Consider the following 23,929-nt stretch of genomic DNA (forward strand, 5'->3'; position numbering starts at 1 on the left):
TCTTCTACACATGCTATTCATAGAAGCATGGATTGATTCATGGTGAGGTTTGACTGCTTGAGATCGAAAAAGCTCCGCCAAGCGTCATGGTGGCTCCACGGGAAATATGGTGGAAAAGCTTGTTTCGTAACCCTGCTACGAGGCGCGAGGCCTCAAGTTGTGGAGCTACCTACTCCCTGAGTCTGAGTGTGAAAAGTCTTGAAGCTTGAAATAATCATGATAGAAGTGGTATTGATGATGAAGTTTCATTGATTGTGCTTAGACCGGGCCAAACGAAGCTCCAGAAAACGATGAGATGGTTGGAGCTATTGTAGAAGGTGTTCCAGATGTGTTAGATGCCAGGACCAGGCAAGAATTGATCGATTTTGTGTTTCCTATGCTGTTCCCCACAATTGCATCCTCTTATCGTTATCGTTCGATGATGGTGAGGTGAAGAGAGTGTAGTGTCCGTGAGGTGGTAAGCAACTTCGAGCCAGATTCTATCAGGCTTTTTGAACCGCAAGCGTGTCTGCAGATTAGATCTTGTTAACCTTGGAAGCCTATGATATCAAGAACGGCGACGGGTGTATCGTAGACAGCCAAAACCTTGTAAGATTACAAGTATTAGAATAAATCAACCTCTTCCACTTCTGCAACTTGGATACTGAACGCTACATACCCACGACACCAGCTAGAACTATTTACATTAAATAGGCGAGTAGCTTCCGTGCCTCCCGTCCGATGTTTCCTGTTTCCTATCAGACTCGCCAGACATCCATCTATATGAGAGACCACGACCACTCAATCTTTGCACAACTTTCATTATAAAATCTTACACATAATACCACGTTCATCTACGATATACCTACCACGTGCCTACCAGCTATCGTATCGTTAATGATTCGTCATACCATATCTTCATCGGACTGAGCGGACTTTCATTTCACACCTTGTCCGTCGGTCTTCACAACCTCCGATCGAGGGGTAAATGTCCAATGAACAAGAATGATTGGCTGGCAAGCTGCATCAAGCAACAAAGCATCATAACGCCTCCTCCTTCTCTTTGGATCGATGATGTTATGGATTTCGTCTTCTTACAAAGAAACACGCAAGCATTGACTGCCTTCTAATCCATCCTTCTTTGGTACGAATACGCGTATTGAAACAACACAATACTTGACAAGCAAGCAAAAGCTTGACTTTGGAGAGGAATATATATCAATTGGCTTTGCGACATCTATCGGTGTCTCATGTTTGACTTCTGTCGGTGTTCTTGATATATCCGCATCATATTGATCAAAGTTTCATTGCAAAATTGACTGGTTGGTTGGCCTTCGCCTCAACCTTCTCAGCAAACGAATCGAACCCGAGCCGAGTTGTCTCTGTTTCAAATCATTTACGCGGCGTGAGAAGGCGTCATTGAATCACTAGTACCTTGGCCCTGATCACAGCATTCCATTATATTTATATCTACTTCCTTTATTCCCGCCTCATTTCTCTTTTTACATTTATCAATCATATCAATATGAGGTTCTCAACTACTCTTTTGCCCTTTGCGGTAGTTGCTACCGCCTTCGTTATTCCTGACGAACAGATAACCAACCAGATCATTGTCGAATCTCAGAAGTCTTCAAAGACATGGCTTGATAGAATCCCAGAAATCAAGGACAACTTTATCTCCCATGCCGAAAAATCCTTGAAAGATGCAGTTGCATTCAGCGAGAATGCCTTTGACAACGCTATCGATACCCTTTCCGAGGCCGGTCAAAAGGCCCAGAATGTCATCGAATGTCACCACTCAATGTCAAAGTTTGATATATCCGGCTGGTTAGACTCTGCCATTTCTGCCGTTGAGGATATCGATATTTTCGATCACCCTCATGAGAAGCCTCCACACCATGGAAAACCTCCTCACCACCCAAAAAACCCACATCACGGTCATGGAAAGCCTAACAAGACTGTATATGAATTGATTGCTAGCAGCAAGTACACTACCAAACTTGCTGAGCTTATCAACGAATATCCAGATCTTGTTGATGCTTTGAACGGCACGGCGGCAAACTACACCGTATTCGCACCAACTGACAAGGCCTTTGAGAAGATTCCAGAACATCACAAGAAACCTTCAAAGGAATTGATCAAGGCCGTCCTTGAATATCACGTATCTCCGGATTTCTATCCTGCTGGTCGTGTCCTCGTTTCGCATACTATTCCGACCGCATTGAAGGAAGGCCGTCTCGGTGACGAACCTCAACGTCTTCGTGTCGGTTTGGGTTTGAAGGGATTAGCCGTCAACTTCTACAGCAGAGTCATTGCTGTCAATATTGTATGTTCCATCGCCTCTTCCCATATTAACATAATACTAACCTGAACTTCAATAGTTCGGTACAAACGGAGTAATCCACGGCGTCGATTCACTTCTCCTGCCACCTCCCCCAGCCCTTAAGATCATCGAGCTCCTTCCTGGCGAGTTTTCAACTCTCCAACTTGGTCTCGAAAAAACCGGTCTTTTCGATGCCATTGCTGCATCTCATCACACAGGAGGAACATTATTCGCACCCAGTAACTGGGCATTCCAAAAGCTTGGTCCTAGAATCAATGCTTTCCTCTTCAGCAATTATGGTCAGAAATACCTAAAAGCTCTTCTCAAATATCACGTTGTTGCAAATCAAACTCTCTACTCCGATGCTTTCTACAAAGCCAAGTCTGATGATCGGGGCATCAATGAGGTTGATGGAATCGATACTGCGGACATCCCCAAGGGACATTTTCACGTTGATTTGCCTACCTTGTTGAAAGATAAGAGTCTAAGTATTGATGTTGGCAGATTTGGTGGTTTCATTACTATCAGAATCAATGGATTCAGCAGCGTCAGTGTTCAAGATGGTATTGCAAAGGATGGCGTTATTCATGTTTTGAGCTCCGTTTTAATTCCACCCAAGACTCCTGGCGGAGAGATGTGGGCTGGTGAGGAATTGGAGGTGGAAGATCTGATGGAGAGATTGATTCCTTATATGAATGAGGAATTGTAAGTAGGGGTAGGGACGAAAGTGTAACAAGCGATCCGGATATGGAATACGGAACATGTATAATACTTTTCGATATCGAAAACAAATAAGAAATTACAGATTTCTCAATCAACATCTTTCCTTTAGTTGTGCAATGCAAGTTCCACTTCTCGTTACATATTCTGAATTTTGGCACCAAAATCTTACATGGTGACGTCGGTGCTCGCCGTATGTGTCATAATAGAATCACATATAGAGTGCTTCATTATTTGTATGCGTCAACTTGTCAATTATCTCTCAATCTGACTTGTTCTTCAACCTTGTTCTCATCTTCGTCTCCCATTCCTGCTACCCTCAAAATACTTGATCAGAATCTCAATCCATTCAAGTCATTTTATACCCCTCATCTACATCCACCCCCACTCTCAAACCCCATTCGCCAATCCCATCCACCATCCACCATCCGCCATCCAATCGCCAACCACTCCAACCATTCTCATCACAAATAAATCTACACACACAATGGACTCAAACACTACTCAAACCCAATTCCCACCCTCCAATCCTCTAAAACCCCATCAAAATCTTAAACTGGTCCCCCTAACTCCAACCGAACATCTCGATGATTTCTGGGAGATTTGGAGAGAGGAGAGGGGAGTTATTTGGTCGTATGTTTTCTTTTCTTCGTCGGTCTACTTTCTCTTCTTCCTTTTCTTATTGTCCCTTTTTTGTTTTTTCTTCCCGTATAAAAGAATGAGGGAGGGATGGGGGGAATGAGGAATCTGATTCTAACGAAGCGGGGGGAATATAGAAGACAAGCCCCTATGAAAACAAAAGAAGAAGCATTGGAGTTTTTGAAATATATTTTACCGAGGACGGAGAAGAATCCGGGGGGAGAGGCGGTGGGGATTGATAAGTTTGCGATTTTGGTTGAGGGGGAGGGGGAGGGTGGTGAGTGTTTTTTTTCTTTGGGGTCTTGCTTTGGGAGTTTGTTTGGGGATTTTGTTTTGGGAGTTTTTTCGTTTTGGTTTTGTGTGGAGTGATGAGTGATGAGTGAGGAGTGACGGGTTGGAGTTTCTTTGGTGGGAGATGAGGATGGGGGGATGGGAATGTCAGAGAGGGGATTAATTCTACGCGAGAATTGAACAAAAAAGGAGAGGGAGGCAAGCGCAATCTGGAAGTCTCCAGGGTAGCTTCTGATATAGTTAAATTATTGAGCTTCGAGGATGAAATATCATTGCTCAGTAGATAGTTGAAAATCTCAAGTTGGGCTTGGAGGATAGATTTTCTCTTCGATCCTTGAGTAAGGATCAGGTGAGAAATGGTTCTATGATTTGGCGTGGTGAGGAAATTTGTCGGTTCTATAGAAGGAGTAAGGGTGTTTGAAGTTTAAACTCATACTCCGACATTGAATTCTTGAAGAGTTGATCTCGTGAAATCTTCAAAAGCTTGAAGCTTTATCTCATACCCATTTTTTCAAGCAGCCCTTTGATATCTTGATCCTCATACACATCTTCCTCGCCATCTCTCCTTTTCACCTTCATCACTTCTCCTTCCCCAACTAACATCTCCCAGACCGACCCAAATGCGTAGGTTTCGTCGGCACCAACCGCCCATCGCCCGAGGGTCTCGAAATGGGCTATTGTGTGAATCCCGATTATTATGGTAATGGGTATGCTACGTGGGGAGTAACTGAATTTTTGAAGATTTATTGGGGGATGGAAGGTATGTTTTCTTTTTCTTCTTTTCGTTCCTATTCATTTCCGTCGTCTGTAATGTAGATAGCATGTTTAGGGCGGGGGAAATATTCCTTCACCCATAATCAATCCAAGAATTTTCTTCAGAGAAACGAAACAGGACATACTAACACAGTCATCTCCGCACATAGAAAGATCTCACATCCCACACCTTGTGGCAAAAATCGATCCGAGAAATAAAGCAAGCGAGAGGATAATAGCCAAAGTCGGAGCGAGAAAGGGGGAAGTTCTTGAAAATGTGAGTTTCTTGTGCGGAAAGAAGATTGGTGTTTTAGAGAGAGGGGGAGAAGACTAATGATTTTGTGATACGAGTAGTTCTATTCGAGAAGGATCGACGAGGGGAAGCTGAGTGATATCAGATGTTGGTATTTGGATAGACCTGCAGTTGGTGGGGAGAGCGAGGGGAAATAAGTGGGAAGTTTGAGATATGCCGGGTAGAAAGTACCGGGGCCCATCTTGAAGGGAGTAATGTGGTTTCGATACTTTTGCTGGTATTTGGATGCTTGGGAACTCGAGGTTCAATCACCAGAGCAGTCACCTCCTTTCCATGTCTTGATATAATCCTCTATCTTCTGAAATGGCCGTGTAAAAACTTGGAGTTACACTTGTACATGAATGACCCGAGAGGAATAATTATAAGGGTTTAGTTGAAGGTTGGTCTCACACCATAGAGGTGCCATGGGGGATGAGATTGCGAGTGGTATAATTTCGATCGAAAGTGGATCGGATGAGAGTTCTGTGTTGTAGAGAATGTGATGTCGAAAAGCTTTCTGACTATTGAATCTTCTGAGAAATTGAACCTGACGATGTGGTGTTGGACAGTAGTAATGCAGGCACCTATCGTATGTTGATTGTTGCCGGTTTGATCCGTAAGTTCCAGAGCACTAGGAGTATAGGGATGGGACGGGCAACCAACTGATTGAAGACGCCGTATGTCACCGACAAAATGACGGCCCATTGGAGCTCGTAATGTGGTGTAGTGATTAGTGGAATCATAATGAGTGAATTCATGTTATGTCATGGCTTAGCTTGGTTGGTAATTCACTCGTTTGTATTGTACGGCCTATGAGATTTCTTTTCATAGGTACCTATACAAAGCCCACCATCCCTTCTCTGAGGTTTTGAAAACAAAACTTTCAACCTCGATCCTCAAGTGACTCAATCACCAAAGTTGTTTACCAAAAAACAAACAACAAACAACGACATGGCATCAGCAATGACCCCACAGGATACCTTCCATCCATTTCGAAGAATCCCCCTCGAGCTTCGTCTTAAAATATGGAGATTATCGTTCCCTGGACCCCGGTTGATCCGCATCTTCTTTATCGAGGGTCATTTCATGAGCAATGCCACCATTCCTACTGGCCTTCACGTCTGCAAAGAATCACGAAATGAGACTCTGAGATTCTACAAGCTTTGCTTTGCTGCGGAACCTTCGAAAGCCCGTATATACTTCAACGTTGACTGCGATGTTCCACACCTTAAAGCTGATCCTTTGGATTCATACTTTTATGAATTGCACAATGTGTTTACAGGTGGTATGAAATCCCCTGTAAACATATCATACCTGAGACTGTTTAGTAAAGCTCATGCCGCTATCAGAAACGATATGAAAGCTGTCTGCTTAGAAGGTTGTAGGTACGTTGCCCTTGGATACGAAGGTCGTCCCATGCACTTGTTTGGGCCAAATTGCCGGGTGTTTGATTTCCATGGAAATTACTTTGGTACGCCAAATTTGTATTACGGCGAGACTTCGCGATTTGGCTTCCGCGAACGGATTGAAGAAGTATTTGGCACTTCGAAGTTCACACACATTGATGACCATCCATCATATTTTCGTAATTACGAGTCACCAACCCCTTACTCTCTGCCATCGGGTTCTTTAGGTCCGCTCATTGAACAAGTTTGGGCCGCGGATCTTTATGGATTCAATGACATTGTCTGGCAGTTTATTGAACAGAAGGTCAACACGACTGGTGGACTCGTGAGGAATAACGAAAGGTTAGTCTGATCAACTGGTCAGTCTAATAGTTTGGAGAGCAGTCCAGCAAGTCTTGATCTGGCCGGTCTATATTCGAGGATCATGCAGTGTCTTACACGGAGAATGAGATCGATCGTTTGATCTTCACACTCTCGAAAGTGGTTTAGAGGAACTGCAATAATAAAATACCAATAATACTCGTACATTTGTACAAAATCACCATGGCCCGTGCACACCCATATGTTTGTTTACAAGGTGCTTTCTTCCAAACACACGCAACTTACTGCTGTGCAATATAACAAACAATTCAAGACCTCAGACTGAAAGATAATACAAAACGTCCCTTATTTCTCAAAGTCATATGATAGATAAATAACATTTGCCTTTACCACAAATAAGAGTGTTGTGGTAACTCGGATCAAGTCTTTCCTCGATAATTATCTACCCCTCCATAGGTCCAGTCCAAACCACCTCCTGCGCAACCACAGACTTATCGGGTGTCTCGAATCTTTGGGATTTCTCCATTTGACTTCTTCACTCAATATCGCATTTTCCCCATCTAGTTCCTACAACGATGTCATCTAGACTTCCCGGCGGCGGTGCACCTCGTCTTTCCGCTGCACCCAGTAGTAGTACCAAACCTCGACAGCTGGTATGATTCCCAAGCCCCTCTAGATACTCTATTAGTATTTCATTTTCACTTTCATATTCTATTGATCAAAGCTTTCGTCTCGTTCAAAACAACGCATCCAACAATACTAACTAATAACTCCAGTCTCATCTACACGCACAGCTCGCACAACTCTCTGCCAACCTTGGTGATCTTGAGAATCTTCTACGAAATACTAGTATACAAGCTGAGTCTATTCGAGGCTTGGGTGCTTATCATGGAGGATTGTAAGTTTACTGTTTCTCAGATTCATCAAACCGAATTCTACATAAGGAATAAGGCTAACAATTTCCTTAATAATATAGATTCATGGCTGCAAGCAAAGTTTTAGGAGAAGAGACAATCGCGGGGAGTGCACAGCAACAACAACAGGGACAGGGGCAAACAAAAGGAAACAACAATCGGGCAGCAGAGCGTAAGGAGGACTCTGACTCCGATTTCTGAACGTACTTTCTGGCTACGAATAGTCTAGGAGGCAGGAGGCATGTGGATTCGGATATGAGAGCAAAACATTGAAACCTACACACGCAGTAGGATATCAAATGGCCAGTTCCGGCATGGGCAAAAGATTGCCGTCCCAGTCAAGACTGCGATTGCCAATAGGGCTCTCGGCATGCACATCTATCTCTTCACGGCTTTGCGGCATTTTAAAGCACGATCCTTCGCGAAAGATTGAGATAGCAACCCTATCTCCGAAGGTATGATTTCTCATGCTTCTCTCCATCTCGCGTCGACCAAGGAACGTAAGAAGCAGAAGCAGAATACGGAGACGGACCTCTCACTCTGGTGGGCTTGAACCAGCACCAACCATTGTACTAGAGAAAGGTTCAAGAAGATTAGAACGAATGGATCGCTGATCGATATTGACGAGCGAATTGTTGTTCAATGGGGAGGATAAAATCTAAAAATTCAAACAAAACTTTCTACGTCTCCCTCTCTACCCTTATTTTCCTAGCCATTGTCTTTGCTCATACAACCAACCAATGGCTCAGCAAATTCCTTAACTTAATGATTTCCTCAAAAAGCTAGCTTATTCGATTATGCAGATGTCAATCGTCGCATGTCGGTGCAAAAAAACAAAAGAGAAACTCCCTCGCGTGGGGTCGAACCACGAACCTCTCGATTTATCTGTACGGATGAGTTGCTTCACATAACAGTCGAACGCGCTAGCCAATTGCGCCACGAGGGATGTTTGATGCTGAACAAATCGCATAGTTTGTTATATAGATGCAAGATTTCAAAAGACCCACATCAATTCATCAGAAGGTGGGGGACGACATGCACTGAAGACCGACAACCCACAGTTATCCATGTTTGATATGGCAAACACCGTTTGAATGATATATGTGGAAAAACGTGTTTGGATAGATGTATATCAAGAGTCGTTGGCAAGAATATGTTTTGTCGTTTGAAAAATACATGCGCTTGGAATAATTCACGTACACTGCTGTTGCTTTTATGTGGGTGGATGAAGAGACAATTACTAGGTCTTTGCCAGCCTATATCGACGACCTCTAATGGTTAGGAAGTCTTATTTACGAAGCCTCTCTTCGTTCTGGTTGATAGTTCCATCTCGTCTTCAACATTCAGGGTTCGCATGCGTGTTAATGGTGAGTAGCTCTAAATGCGTCACCCAGTTGATGTTGCGGGTGGTTGGGATCTGGTTCGTCATCAAGAGCTTTGTACTCACCTTGAGATTAGAAAAAAGATCTGTGGCATGCTGTTTTAAAGATTGGCAAAAGATGATCAGAATTCTTTTCCATGGTAAAGCGTCGTGACTTGCAACGTGAATGGCAAAGAAGTGTGAGAATGAAGTTGTGCCATTGTAAAATTACCAACTTCAACTTTCACATTCAATGCATATAGACAGCAGTTTTATACTTTGGGCAAGGGCCATTTTAAGGATTTATCCTCACGCTACTTACTTCTTCCGAGTCATTTTTCCAATGAACTTCATCACTCCAGTGAACCGTATCCATGACTTCCACATGTGTTCTTTGCCAGGCACGAAGTCGGGAGATGCTTTGGATAACCGTAATGGAAATACAACAGGCCTGTGGCTCAATCATTGTCTCGCTCTAATCGATGATGAAAACATTAGACCCCTTATCCCGAGATATAACAAACCAAGCTCTCATAGCAGGCACCTGATTATATCCCGCCAGATGAGTAAAACAATAGATATTGAGAAATTGAGGCTATCTTCTCCTACCTGACCTTCTGTCTCGAATGATACAATCCCAATTTCTGGATTCAACTCAGACATTCAACTTAAACCTTTCCACCTGAATGGCTCATCAACTAGCCAGCTCGTAGACCTATGTATCTGACATTTTCTCCCAACATCATCACCCTCAACTGTAAAGGCTCACTCGGGATGCCAAAAGCAGAGCCTCCGAGGGTTTAGCTACAACGTCATAGCCTCCACAACGCCTGTATTATCCCATGCCTGAGATATTAAGGGCGATTTTATATAGCCTAGATGGGATATTATGGTAGATACCAAGTAATGAAACTCCAGCAATTGAAGACTGCAGTTCCATATTTCTCAAATGATAGCATCCATCGCACGTCAATCCCGTGAAGCTAGAACAAAACTTCAAAAACATGACTACTCACAATAAACCACAATACCAACACAGAAGAACCGACTCCATCCAAACCTCTAGAAAAAGATCCAAAAATACCAAAATCCAACCCAGGCCACTTAGTTACTTTATCTACAAAGTACGACGCTACGATAAATATCCTCGGCAAAAGAAAGGAGAATACCGATTCGCCTACCCCTCTTCTCCCCACTTAGAAGTCTCACACGAACCGAGCTACCCTATTTTTCATCTCCACCTTTTTCACACGAGATTTTCTCCCCACATTCACTGCAAGCAAGACCTCCAAAAAATGCCATTTTGCCATTCTATTCAGAGCAAAAGGAGAAATGGCAAAAGGGAATGTAAGTCAAGGTGGTCCTCAACTCGCAGAATGCGGCTTCTGTGGATCGAACACAGTGCCTCCAGATAAACAGATTGAATCTATTGGGTTCCTGAAGTGGACTTCAGTCTGGCGCTCTCCCAAGTGAGCTAAAGCCGCTTGAGATTGTGTTTTTTGTTGAGGACGGGTTCAAAACTGAGACATATATATATCAAATTCAAAATTAGACAAGGATGGTAGTGAGGTAGATCGGGACTGTAACTTCTATTGCGAGAGTATGTGGATGTATGTATATCATTGAGTGTAAAGGTAGTCTGCGTTAAATTGAAGTAGCTAACTGTATCTAATCTATAAATAGTAGTATGTACACTCGATCTATGTGTTTCTCTTCTTGCATCTTAGATGTATCTGATGTAAATCCCTCAAATCTATATTGCCTGCCCAATCATCCCAGTCGTTGAATCTCCTCTTTGATCTGCTCTATTCTCCCATTCAAATATCAAAGGACTAATGCCAGATACAGGTCTCGAAGGTTTCTGCTCCTCCTCAATCGGCGAGACCACATATGTATCCTCATCATCCCCAACTTCGCTCCGTTCCTCTTCTCCAAACGATTCTCTTCTCTCCTGACCTACGCCCGGCGAAATTGCACTTTCTGCAACCTCTCCTAGCGGACTTGAATATCCAGTTTGGGGTGTTTCACCACTAATACTGATTTCACTTTTCCCAGCCATATCATTTGTATTATGCTTGAGACCAGGCACAACACCTCTCTTCCACGCTTCAAATGTATTCCTCCTAACTATTTTCTCATGGACCACACGTTGTAAATCTCCTACTTTATCTAATTTTAATTCGTAGCCGCCGATGAAAGCGGGACGGTCGGGATGGTGTTTGGGGGATCTACGTTTGCGACGGCGGGCAAGACAGAAGATGACGAGGAGAAAAAGGATGATAACTGCGGCACCACCGAAAGCGCCTCCTATGTAGGCTCCGAGGTGACTGGTTGAAGAGTTAGAGTTGGTGGGAATTGTTGTGGTGGATGTGAGAGACGCAGGTGCTTGTGTTGATTGTGGGGATGGAGGGGAAGATAATGTTTCAAGAGTGGTGGGAATGATGTACGATGGTGTAAGAGTCGGAGTTGGAGTTAATGATGTAGGTGAGAGATTTGGAAGTATTGTAGAAGAAGGGCTAATGTTTATAGTACTTGTTGGTGCCGCGGAAACCACGGGAAAGCCAAATAAGACGGATGTAGATGAAGTGATAGGTGCGACATGTTCAGTTGCTGGTTGGTCTGAAGATAGGGTAGGAACTTGTATGACCGGATCTACATACGGAACGGTGGTTGTTGAGAAAGTAGTGAGAATGAGGACATTAGGATCTGGGAACGAGTATGATGGTGATTGAGTTACCGAACTCTCAGGAGGAGCAAGGGTATTACCAGTCGACGGTGGAATAGTAGCAGTATCGGCTGAAACGATATAGTTAGGAGGCGCAGATACTAAGATACCAGCTGCGTTCGAAACCGCGTCGTTGACCCGTAAGGAGTAGTTCAGGGTCGCCATCTTGTATGAGGATGTAGTATTGTATGAAGCTGTAATATTCTTAAATCGGAAGCCATGAGCGAACATAGTTTCCGCTAATGGTAATTACAAAAGCCATCTTGACTAGACTTGATTGAATTTATCAAAGAACTTGATGTTGAAGTTGGACCTGTGTGAATGGGCGAAGACAAAGCAAAGTTATTATTTGATTCACGACTTATTTTGGGGATCATGCGAAGAACAAAGACGGTGAATCTTGACTAGCTATAGTAACGACGATAAATATTGTTATTGTTCAGAGTTATAAATAGCATCGACGAAGCATTTCCCTTTTCAACAGACAAATTGAACATCGCACGAAGGTTTTTCGGTCGTCATATCGAAGATGTACTTCACAACTGATAATGCTATTGGGGGCTTGTTGAAACCTGCTTATGATATGATTATGATCAAAGATGCAGGCACAAGTTCTGATCAATCGGAGCATTTGTGGACGTTGTTTTAGACGGTAGGGTGTGACCTGTGAATGGCCAATTTTTGTATTGGCTTGAATCCCTTAGGCTAATAATCGGACACCGGGTTGCTGAAAGGATGCTCCAAATGATATTGAAATAGTAAACGGATGTCACCATGGAAATAGAGTGAATCGGTCGTCTTGAAGAGATAAATTCCAAGATATTGTGCCATCCATAGATAAGGCAAACAGATGATGTTGCTTGGAGTCTTATATACCCTATCAAATTCATATCGCCTATGATACTTTTTATCCACGGGACAAATTAGGAAACAAGACAAACAAAACAGGTGAGTTGATGGAACGAAGCCTTGGTAGAGGCTTCCTGATTCACCAACAGCCTTAAACTCCTCCTCTCTTTGGACAATCCGACAACTATCAGATGTTTGAGTGAACAGACACTCACTTGAGATGAAAAGATAAGGTTCATGAGGATAAATGACTAAGGTTTCAAACTTGTGTGTTTGTACACCTTAGCATGGAGGGCATTAAGAAAACTGATGTATAAAAGTTGAGTTGCCTATTAGGGTGTATATCTTGAAGGATAAGAGGGAAATGATCTCCCGAGTTACTGGGGTCCCACGTTTCTGATATTGTGCGACCTTCCCCCATTTACCCTCAAATGGTCAAATAAAATGGCATATCTTCACTTATCTCATCTCGATATGACCATCTGGCAGCTATGTTATCAGCGGAATTGAGGGACGGGTACAAGCGTTGTCGCGAACCGAATGAGAGGCCAAGATACAATCAATCAGTCTTCCCAGGAATGCGAAATACCTTGTCAGTCTTGATTAGATTGTGCAGGATGGTATCATTTGTAGACCCGATGTTGAAACCGACGAAAGATAGATAAGGCGTGATGCAGATGAGATTAGAGTTGTGGTTATATAAGATGTCGTGTGCCCTCATCTCACACTGGAATGAAAAGTATCATATTTCATGGTCGAGTTTTTGTGATGGACAATTTTCGACCGAACTTCGTGAAGAATTTCGATTTCAAATCAAGGAAGGTCACATGATGAACAAATATCAAGGAACTTTCGCCATCCCATCCCCATCTTCTCTCCAAGCAAACACAAACACAAGGTTACAATCGTCGCACACATATACAATGCAAATACGAATACACACTTCTTACATCCGCAACTACCGTCAATAATTACCGCAATATACGAAGTTCATTATCGACATGTCACATTAATAAGGCAATAACTCGATCCTCCATCGGACCATCGCTCGATCTTCACATTCAAGAAACCAAGTGTTGTACGGAAATTAATCATCCAACGGCGATTCCTCCTCTATCGATCTCTTTCCTCAATTTATCCAACGGACGACCTCTCCGAGCCTTCAAAACTAGTTTGACAAGTATGGTGGATGTCAAATCATTTCCTACTTCAGATTGTACTCGCGAGGGCAGCAGTTCGAATGAATTTCCTTTGCATTGTTGAACCCCCACGCATGTTGGCGACTGCATCCAATGGTTTTGCCAGTTTCGCATCCTATCTCAGCCATTTCGAAATCCTTTAGATTCGTTTCCCAGGGTATGAGGGTGCCCAGCATCCTAGGTCTCGCTCATCTTTGCCCCCGCATATCCAATGCAGAGCACATGTAACTCCATGAACGTGCAGAAAAAGATCCTTGAGGGCTGGCCTGTTCACCATTTTGAACTTGTTCACGGCTCCCCCACGCAAGGATATACTAATCACTAGGCAACTTTCAAAGTCGTTTCGCTAATTTGATACTGAAGTCTGAAAGTAGGTTACCAATAGTTACTTCCTAGGATTGGTGCGGAGAATGAACAACACTATCATTTCAGTACAGTCTCAAGTATATTTACGACTCTGTTTGCGATCAATACACCGCAATCGCTCCGAATTCGGTGGGTCTAGCACGAGGTAATCCTGGTGCCTGTCTCAAAGAAGACAAAAAATAGAAAAGCACTAACTTGAACGCCTGACAACCCGACGATGGATCTTCTTCACATGCAAAACAACTGCAAGTGAGTGGACATGCCATCTCAAGTCTATCCCCAAAATGGGGGATGGCAAAGTCCACTCACTCACTTTGAACCATCAGCGAGGGACTGTACTAATTTCTAACAAACGGTCAGTGAAATGTCGCGTGCAAACCACACGGAAACAAGCTAGGTATATTTTCGCATTTTAATTCTTCCGTCGGTAGTATCGGTAGTCGAGTAGTTTCAAGGTAGCCCATGGAAAGCTGGACAACTGATTCACGAAATTGCGCTACAGCCGCGACAACCGGAATTTATCCTGAGGTCAAATTTCTCAGGAAGCGATGAAACTTTCGGTAATGTTACAGTGGAATTAACCTCTATACTACGCTTAAAGATCTATGCAAAGCTCCAATTCGCATTTCTTGCGTTCTGGCTTTTAATGATACTTAGAGTCTACGGCTACGTCCGTCCACCATTCGTGAAGCGCGAAAGATACTAAACAGTTACGCCGAAGGGCTCCAAAAGTCAACCCTGATATTAAGGGTCCTTTGATCTAGATTGCATGAGGCTCTTCTGCTCAGGATTTCCCGGTTTATTATTCCATATGCACGAGAGCCGTTTAAGCATATCCATGTATGATGGGTTTCGGCCGATGGTCTCCAAACAAAATAATGACAATCATCGAAATTCGCTACCCTTCGTTTTGACAATTGGGCTTGAGAAGTAGCATAAGAAATGGGTCTAGTTCGGGCAATTCCGTATTATTTTATTGCGACTTGAACTGTCGGGAGCTTTCGGAAGTTCAAATCGGTCTATTTGCTATACACAGTTAGACTTATTACCGCAATCCCGCTCCGGATGTATGGTTCTAGGAAGGAAGTGTGCGTCCAAGTGCTAACGGTAAGATCCATCAACTAACGACCACTTCCCTTGAGAGCCGAAACAGCCAATCACTCCTCTCGAAACACTTGAGACGAACGGGCGTGAAAGTGTTAAGCACACACTTTTGGGAAACCATCGGTCCGAGATATATGTGACGAATGAAGAAACATGATATCAAATGGAAGTACCTAGGTTTGTTACCAGCTATAATGTCACTTTGATAGTAGTGAAATGTCACATCGCTCTTGAAATCGCTGCATGTCTAGAAGCATGATCAACAATCATGGATGGCATCATGGGCATGAAGCTTCAGGCTGAATGAAGTCTGTGTGCATCGATTAAGATCTGTCCATGGAGGGAGGTCTCACCCCACCAAGCCCCCCCCCCCCCCAAACCATACCATACTCCCCTCCTCAGCATACAAGGACCCCACGAAAAACGCGGGAGAGAGGCCGCTTTCGCAACCAGATTGATATTATTGACATCAGTATACTTATTGCGCATGCTGGGGTACTGACGTCAAATCCACCTGGCAACATCATGTCTACTTCGTGATGAACAAATTACTTTCTATACAGAGGACAGGGGATAAATCAAATGTGTAATTGATCTCACAGTGCTTTGTCGATGATCTGGTTCTTAAGAAGCAATAACGCCGAAAGTCGAGAACAAGTCTATTGTGAATCTGTTGTCACGTACGCGCAACGCAGAGACTAATGAGAGGGAAAGCTTGTGGCAATTTGAAATGCTTACATTTCTCTCACAGTCCGACTCGCAGACCTAATCCGTTCAAATCGTCGGCTTTCCGCTGTGATCTAAGTTGCGCCATACCCAACTCTATGCCATGCGATGCTCGAGCTAATTGAAGAAGGTACATCGTTTAACACGCTTTTCGTAGTTAGGCTTGTTGTACTTGCATATTATATTGCATATATACGCACCGAGACAACTGAACTTGGTCTTTAGTCGTCTGTGCAAAATGATGTCGAGCTTTATAAGTTAAGTCACAAACGAGGGTTTGTAGATGAGGGGAGTAGGCGAGTAGGGGGAAGTTGATGTGGACAAGGCTTATGCACCAACCACAATATGGTCAAACCGGATGAAATATCAAATTCATACTAACACAGCATTGCCGTATGCCACATACACCAAATTAACTAATTTTCAAGTGTATGAATAGAGTTTTCTTTTTTAAATGAACTCTTGTCACTCTTTAGCTTTTTGACAAATTTTAAAATGAAAAGCTCTTAGACTCTTGCTCTCACTTTGGGATCAAATTCGTCCTCTCAAAAGTCACTTCTCTCCTCCTCCTTCATTGAAACAGGATCTCGTGCCCTCTCTCCAAACATTTCGGGGATCTTCAGACCCTGACGTTGTCTCTCACGTTGAGTCTCCATTTCATATTCGGAATCCCACTTTCGTAGACTCGCACTTCCCAAATGAGATCTTATGTCCGATGTCAACTAGACGAGGACCACAATTTTTAAAGTTGTCAGACATGCTGTTCTTGCCCAATAACAGTCAATGCAATGGTATCCCAGAAAAAGTGTAGAACCCTGGGACTAAATATAAATGACACTATCGTTGAAAAGGATATGATATTCGAGAAATATGAAGCTGGTGATCATGTTTAATACTCAATTTGGTGTAATTAAACTCGATGACTGTCCACGATCATGTCTTGGGGAAGCACATAAAATCCATTCACACTGGCGATGCCTGTTGAACATGAAACGTTTATTCATTCTTGGAGGAGTACGAAGAAATGCGATAGCCAAGTATCAGTACTGTTGCCAGCCGTGTGGCTTTAACATACTTCGTTCCCGGCGGACTTCCTCCAAATCACACCGAGGTGACCTCCGTTGTCGTCTCGATGTTTAGGTGACTTTCACACTATAAGTTACACCCCCCACTTGGACTACCCATGGTGCCGCGATTCACCCACATAATTTCAGCCATGCTGCGCGGGACAAATTGCAGGGTAAAGTCAAGCTTCAAATCCTCGCCTCTCAGCCATTCGATGCCCTTGGAATAGGACCGTCTGGCGTCAGCATACCGGATATGTTCCATGATCAAGAAAATCTAGGGCAGATTTACGCCATGCTTTCGATCATGGACATTACCGATCTACGTGCCATAGACACTTCATCCCTCTCCTTTTCCCGGACTTAAACACAGCCCTGTATTCTTCCAGGCTTGGTAACCTTACTCTACTTATGGTCGAATTCTATATGAAAATTTATATTGGTGTGATCCGGTCCGCGTTGCGTTGAACATGAAGGGGGCATGTTTTGAGCTTGGCAATGACGAGAACGCACTTTGGCTTTATCCATTTGCTGCAAGAGCGTTTGCTAGTAGTTGTTACGGTGCAGATTGATGGGAGGTATCTTGCATGAGTTGAAGCCCGAACAAGTATCGAGGGAGGGAAGCGAGTATTATAGAAGGGGGGCAAAATCAATGTCAAATTATGGAAATCAACGGATTACATCGGTGGTGCAGCGGCCAGAATCTTACCCAAGTAACCAAATTAATCGTAACTTCATGCAGCACTTTTTGTCTTTGTCTGGCAATCACAAAGCAGTAAAGTACAAGGTATCTCAGAATCCCTAGCTATTGCATCGCAGTACATTGCAGCATACAGCATACAGCATACAGTATGTATGTATGTAGTAGAGGCTTTTTGTTTTGCGATGATCCTTGAATCCTATTTCAGTCCCCAATGTGGGGAGAATTGAATCGAAAGTGTCTCCGTTCTTTCTGTCTCGTGAGTCGTGAGTGAGTTGAGAGGCAAGTTTTGGAGACTGAGGATATTATATTGTACCCACAAACTAACCCCTCAATGACCCTTTGCCACTTTCCTCGTGGAATACGATATCCTTACATTATTGAGAGGAGATCAATACGTGGACAGCATTATGCTTTGGTCACGATGAAGTAGATCACTCACTGTCAACCATGAATCATGACCGACTTCTCATTTTCTTTGTACGTGAATAGGGTTCCCTAGACATGATTGAACCTTATTCATGATTCTGGAAGCTTTTTGGCTTTTCGATTTCACTATTTAGCCTTTTCGATGCCAATGTACCTACTGTGTCTTCCACCAGCGCGGCATCCAGCAGCTACCATTTTCCTTGTTAAATATGGACACTAGATTCGAAGTTGCATTGTGAATCGTGAGTCGTGATTCGTGATTCGTGCTCTACTCAAGTACGCGAATCCATCTGGAGCCAATGGAGGCTGTGGAATATCAACAGACAGGAGAGCTAATGTATCAATGTGATACTGACTAGCTTACAACTCTATGTTTGGGTGCCTTCAATTCGGTACCATCTGCTCCGTACATGTTATATCGACCGCCAGAGCCTTGTTGAGAAGTGTGCTCGTAGACACACCTACATGTAGATTGCACTTGATGAATACCAACACGAAGCAAGAACATCTACAACAGCGTGAGCATGAACGGTCTGATGGCCACTCAAGATCCAAGCATTTGGGATTCGTATGTATGTAGTAGTTGAACATGTTTGATCTCTCCCCCATTTCCTCCGTCCATGATAGATTTCATCTAAATTCGAATCCATAATTCCATCCACATTTCACACCCATCCGCCCATGATCCATCCATCCATCCATCCATCCATCCATCCATCTTTTCAGTGATATCCACAAAGAAGCAAGCATATTAGGTCTTTGCTCGTTCGGTACGACCACCTACAATTTTTGTTAGTGGGTGGAGGGGAGTAATTTAGTTCTACTCCACTGACCCTCCACCATACGCAGACCAGAATTAATACACCCGGATCATGCTACGGTACAGTCCTTTTTTCATATGGAACTACAGAACCTGGAATATCCATTGACAATAATACAATACCATCCCATCCCATGTTATTAGAGTGATTCGTTATTGCTTTGCTGGATGTCTTTCTCCTTCACAATCCAAAGTTAAATCCAATTTTGTTTGACGAACTCAAACCCTCAGAATCTCGAGTCAGAGCGAGAGACCAGAAGAGAAGAAGGGAAAAGTACTTAACAGACAGACAAGGCAGGGCGAGAGAAGCGTGTGGATGCACTGGTCAATCATCGAAAGAGGAGAAAAAGAAAAAGAAAGAGACAGAGACAGAGAAAGAGAAAGAAAGTCTCTTTGAGGTTTGAAGAAAAGAAATCGGAAGTCTTCTTTTTTTCTTCACCCTACCTTTTCACAGACTACAGACTACAGACTACAGACTACAGACGACACTACACTACCTACACTACAGACCGCACTATCTAATATTACAACCAACATTCAACCCACAATCCACAGCCCACTCACACTCACTACCCACATTCATATTACAAATTTACCGTCATACTTTATTTTAAGACTCTTCCATACCACATTCTACCACATCTACCATATCTACCATCAATACTTTTACATATACATATACACACTCACATACATACATCCACACATACATACATACATATCCTTATTCTATTCACTTCCAAGTATACGCTCGGAAACTTCCATTCAACTCGTATTCTTTTCAGCACGAACCAAGGCTTTGGAATCTGGCGGATACCGACCTGAAAAGAAGAACAATACTCAAGTACACCCTTGAACAATTGTCTGTCATCCACCAATCTTCGGCCAAGATTTCCGAAATTTGCGACACCACTTCCATCTGACTCGCTGCATTTGGGGTTAACAGGAAAAAAAAAAGATTGCGGATCCAACAGTGCATATTTGAAAACAACTCTAGATTTGTTCGACCTTCGTCCAATCGTCGCAAATTCGGAAAGTTTAAGTGTGCTCAAAGGGATCGTTCGATTTAACAACCCCTCCCCCGAAGAACAGAAACACAAATAATATATTCACAGAATATAGCCATAAGCTCATTTTCTGCGGAAGCATCCTAGGATTGGATTCGGTTGCGGGATTACTGTTACATTGGGCGAGGACCGTCCGAGAAGGAGGTGTGTCGCTCCAACAAAATGCCTGGAACGGCACAATACCTTGAGCGTGGGGGGTATCTACAAAGATTCCGCGACTCATCTGAAGACTGGCATACAAGTGGAGACTCGCAAATAAATAATAATACAGCATCAGAATCGATAGGGACACAGCACGATTATAGATTTCCTCGAAGGCCCGAAAATCAATCTACTCAACCGACATCTGCGAATCAATCAACGACTACTTACGATAACATTAACGACCAAACAAAGAGCTCTGGCGCGAGCGCAAAAGCTCAGGAAGACAAACTGGATCACCCAGCGTCAAGCCGTGCGCGCGATGATTTGCTTGGTGAGAGTTTCTTTCCGACTTGGAAAGATGGCTCCGCCGGCGAGGAGCTCGATAACACGGATGAGATGCAAAAGAAGGATCCTTTGGCAACACAGATCTGGAAGTTATACAGTAAAACAAAAAAGACTCTGCCAAACCAGGAGCGATTGGAGAACTTGACATGGCGCATGATGGCAATGAATCTGCGAAAGCGCAAGCAGGAGGAAGAAAATGCTCGGTATGAAGTCGACGAGTCCTTGATGTTTACAAAGGAAACCCTAACAGTAATAATAGTTTATCTCAACAAAATCAGACTTCGACTGGACCAAGTGGAATTGCTCAGCTGAGAAAATCTACAGACCAAAATACTGTAGACACTTCTGATGCCATGAATTTGGACGATTATATCCTTTCCGATAGTATATCCACACCAACAGGAATCGCCACGTCGCCTTCCCCGGAACTTACGAAAAAAGAGATTGACAGATCGTCTAACTCGATAGCTTCGGCGATTCCTATCAAAATGCGGAAAGAATCGACACAGCACTTTTCGGTCCCACAATCTGTTCCGGTTCCTCACCACGCTCCTCGAAGTAACGAAGAATTCAATTACGTGCAGAGAAACGTGAGGAAAACAAGTATTGATGAGCGACGTGTAGGTTTTCCCTTTCCCGTGGTTCTAAAATTAAATCACATCTTAAGCGCCATCAAGGTTGGGGACTGACAAAACTAACAGGCCCGCAAACGACCGGCCGATTTTTCGCCGCAAGTCAACAGCATAATGATTCCAAATGACCCCGATGATCTTCAAGAATACTCTTTGAATCAATCTCACCCACCATTTAACCACGGAGTGCCAGGTGTACCATTTCAACTAGACACTTTCAACATGGACAATGACCCGATTATCACCTCAGCAGGCCCTTTCCAACAAAACTTTAACTTCTCTCCCTCCCATTCACCCCTCGTTCCCCATGGACCGTTCTCTTCGATGTACAACAATGCTTCGATGCCGTCTTCCTCCTTGAACTCAAACGACTATTATTCTCCTCCTGGAAGCGCTTATCCTTCCACAGTCTCTACTCCTCAGCCCATTCCAGAGGGACAGGAAATGTACTTTTCACACGGAATGAATATGCGACACCAACGCCCTCACACTTTCAATCAAGGGCCTTCAAGTCTTTCCAATTCTATGGCACCGCAATATATGTACAACGGCAACGGAGGATCCATGTTCACTGCAGTGACAACCTCCGGCCCCTCGAATAACTCCTTTGCCTCCGCCGGTGGATTTAATCTGTCACAACACATAGATCCATCCCAAGTCTTCCAACCCGATCATCCTGTGCGATCCCCTGGTGTCCAGATTGGTCACGAACACATGTTTTCATTTGGAGCCGATTCCGATAACGAAGATGATGAAAGTCAAGCTTTTGCCGATCGAACACTCATGTTACAGCACGATTTTGCCCAGTCACCTTTGGACGACCAGAACATGGATATGCATGGAAGTGGTAGCTTGCAGTGGGATGCTAGTTTGTCAGGACAATTCAATACTCAGGCAGCACGATATCCAGGAGGTCCGCCAAGAAAACAAGTCACCATTGGAGGAACAGAAATGGTATCGTCACCATTAGAGTGGGATGGATCTGGAGGTTCCCTTGGGAGACATCACGGCTCTACTCAATCCGTTTCCGATAATCGTTCAAGAAATGATAGAAGACAAAAGATTCCTCGAACTGCCTCGACACCAAATGCAGTACTTCTCGGCCAGAATAGCATGTTTGACAACTCAGGCCCTTCTGCATCAAATTCACCACCAGATACCAACAACATGTCAGGATTTTCATCAGTTGCACCCAGTAGACCAGGATCTCCTGGTGGATCTAAGCATGGCTCGACTACCAATTTAGCGGCAGCTGGTCAAGGAGATAATGGGGTACCGACAACTTGTACGAATTGTTTTACACAAACAACACCTCTCTGGAGACGAAACCCTGAAGGTCACCCACTTTGCAATGCCTGCGGTCTCTTCCTTAAGCTCCACGGTGTTGTACGTCCCTTATCCTTAAAAACCGATGTCATCAAAAAGCGAAATAGAGGATCTGGTGCTACACTTCCTATTGGTAACTCGGGTGGCGCTTCAACGAGAGCTTCTAAGAAAATAGGCACAATGAGTAGTGGACCCAACACTAGAAAGAACTCGATAGTTGCAGCAACAAGCATGGTCAGCACAGCCCCGCAAACTCAAGTAACAACACCCACGAGCAGCCATGGAAGAAATGCAAATGAGAGTGCTAGCCCCCCTTCAATTACAGGTTCATTAGGAAATGGTGGAAGCACTGCGGGCAGTACTCCAACTTCCTACCATGGTTCTGCGGGCTCTTCTTCAGGCACAACAGGTGTTAGCGGAGGCAAGGGTGTGGTTCCTATAGCAGCTGCTCCACCCAAAGCAACACCCGGCCCTGGTGCAGCATCTAGTATGCCTCGATCAAATGCAGTACCTAAGCGACAAAGAAGACATAGCAAAAGTGTTAGTGCAATTGAGAGTATGGATATTGATTCGCCTGAAGCTTCTACTGGTAGCAACGAGGCTGCAAAGTCTATTGGCATGGGATTGATGGGCACCAATGGATCCATGGGCCTAGGCAATGGATTTGGTATGCCAGCAAGACCAATGATGGGGCAAGGAGGTTCTGGAATGCAAATGGGCATGGGAGGTTCACAACATGGAATGACTATGAATAGTCAAAATGGACCTAATGGCTCCGGTGCTGGTCCTCAAGAATGGGAATGGCTAACCATGAGTCTCTGATCGAGCTTCTTTGTCGTTCTCTTTACCAATGACGTCAATAGACGTTCTTTCCTTCCTATGATCTTTTCTGGGGTTGGTGGCTACAATTGATTGTTCCTTGGAGTTACTTATACTCGTCCTTTTATGATACCAGCGAGGATTCGCGCTTTATATTTTAAGATACAAATGATACGATGATGATGCTTTTTTCTTTCTTAATGGATCGAATCAACGTAATGCATCTCAGGTTATATACCCCACGAAGGGGCGGGATTATTGGGAGGCTCTTTTGAAACTTGTTTTTTTCCCTTCTGTTTCCAGCATTAAGAACTTTGATATCATGTTACTTTTCCTTCTATTCTACCTACTCGTTCGATCCTCTAACTCTTGTACGCAAATTAAGAGCAATGAGACTTTGATCGTGCGAATTTGATTTTTCTTCTTTTGCACTGTGCTTGAAAGATTTTGAGAGTTGGGAGATTATGGCCATGATATTTGTGTCTGCGCGCGAACTATTTGCAGCAGATACGGATGATGGGTACGGATTGTACTGGGTTGGCTGACGTGTGGGTGGATATGATAGGGGTTGGCCTTGGCTTGGTTTGATTTTACTCTTGTTTTTGCACATTGATTT

General features: G+C 43.7%; 6 protein-coding genes across 6 annotated transcripts; 5 read left to right on the forward strand and 1 right to left on the reverse strand.

Moving 5' to 3' along the window:
* Nucleotides 1-1,504: 1,504 nt before the first annotated feature.
* On the forward strand, nucleotides 1,505-3,011 carry EAE98_008887 (uncharacterized protein; the record flags this gene model as incomplete). The annotated part of the gene is made up of 2 exons (XM_038956510.1): nucleotides 1,505-2,305; nucleotides 2,361-3,011. 2 exons carry the CDS (start codon nucleotides 1,505-1,507, stop codon nucleotides 3,009-3,011), a joined length of 1,452 nt encoding a protein of 483 aa, XP_038807222.1.
* A 185-nt stretch (nucleotides 3,012-3,196) lies between these two features.
* EAE98_008888 (uncharacterized protein) lies at nucleotides 3,197-5,155 on the forward strand (the record flags this gene model as incomplete). The annotated part of the gene is made up of 5 exons (XM_038956511.1): nucleotides 3,197-3,655; nucleotides 3,799-3,938; nucleotides 4,563-4,712; nucleotides 4,876-4,982; nucleotides 5,060-5,155. The coding sequence occupies exons 1-5, from the start codon at nucleotides 3,510-3,512 to the stop codon at nucleotides 5,153-5,155; spliced, it is 639 nt and encodes a 212-aa protein (XP_038807223.1). The 5' UTR covers nucleotides 3,197-3,509.
* Nucleotides 5,156-5,960: 805 nt separating this feature from the next.
* On the forward strand, nucleotides 5,961-6,755 carry EAE98_008889 (uncharacterized protein; the record flags this gene model as incomplete). The annotated part of the gene is made up of 1 exon (XM_038956512.1): nucleotides 5,961-6,755. One exon carries the CDS (start codon nucleotides 5,961-5,963, stop codon nucleotides 6,753-6,755), a length of 795 nt encoding a protein of 264 aa, XP_038807224.1.
* A 544-nt stretch (nucleotides 6,756-7,299) lies between these two features.
* On the forward strand, nucleotides 7,300-7,839 carry EAE98_008890 (uncharacterized protein; the record flags this gene model as incomplete). The annotated part of the gene is made up of 3 exons (XM_038956513.1): nucleotides 7,300-7,377; nucleotides 7,501-7,622; nucleotides 7,701-7,839. 3 exons carry the CDS (start codon nucleotides 7,300-7,302, stop codon nucleotides 7,837-7,839), a joined length of 339 nt encoding a protein of 112 aa, XP_038807225.1.
* A 2,912-nt stretch (nucleotides 7,840-10,751) lies between these two features.
* Nucleotides 10,752-11,888, reverse strand: EAE98_008891 (uncharacterized protein; the record flags this gene model as incomplete). Its single annotated transcript, XM_038956514.1, has 1 exon — nucleotides 10,752-11,888. One exon carries the CDS (start codon nucleotides 11,886-11,888, stop codon nucleotides 10,752-10,754), a length of 1,137 nt encoding a protein of 378 aa, XP_038807226.1.
* A 6,956-nt stretch (nucleotides 11,889-18,844) lies between these two features.
* EAE98_008892 (uncharacterized protein) lies at nucleotides 18,845-23,316 on the forward strand (the record flags this gene model as incomplete). The annotated part of the gene is made up of 3 exons (XM_038956515.1): nucleotides 18,845-20,739; nucleotides 20,796-21,156; nucleotides 21,238-23,316. Exons 1-3 carry the CDS (start codon nucleotides 20,210-20,212, stop codon nucleotides 23,314-23,316), a joined length of 2,970 nt encoding a protein of 989 aa, XP_038807227.1. The 5' UTR covers nucleotides 18,845-20,209.
* Between the last annotated feature and the right edge of the window lie 613 nt (nucleotides 23,317-23,929).

This window comes from Botrytis deweyae, assembly GCF_014898535.1.
Source record: "Botrytis deweyae strain B1 chromosome Unknown BDEW_024, whole genome shotgun sequence".
Lineage (NCBI taxonomy): Eukaryota > Fungi > Ascomycota > Leotiomycetes > Helotiales > Sclerotiniaceae > Botrytis > Botrytis deweyae.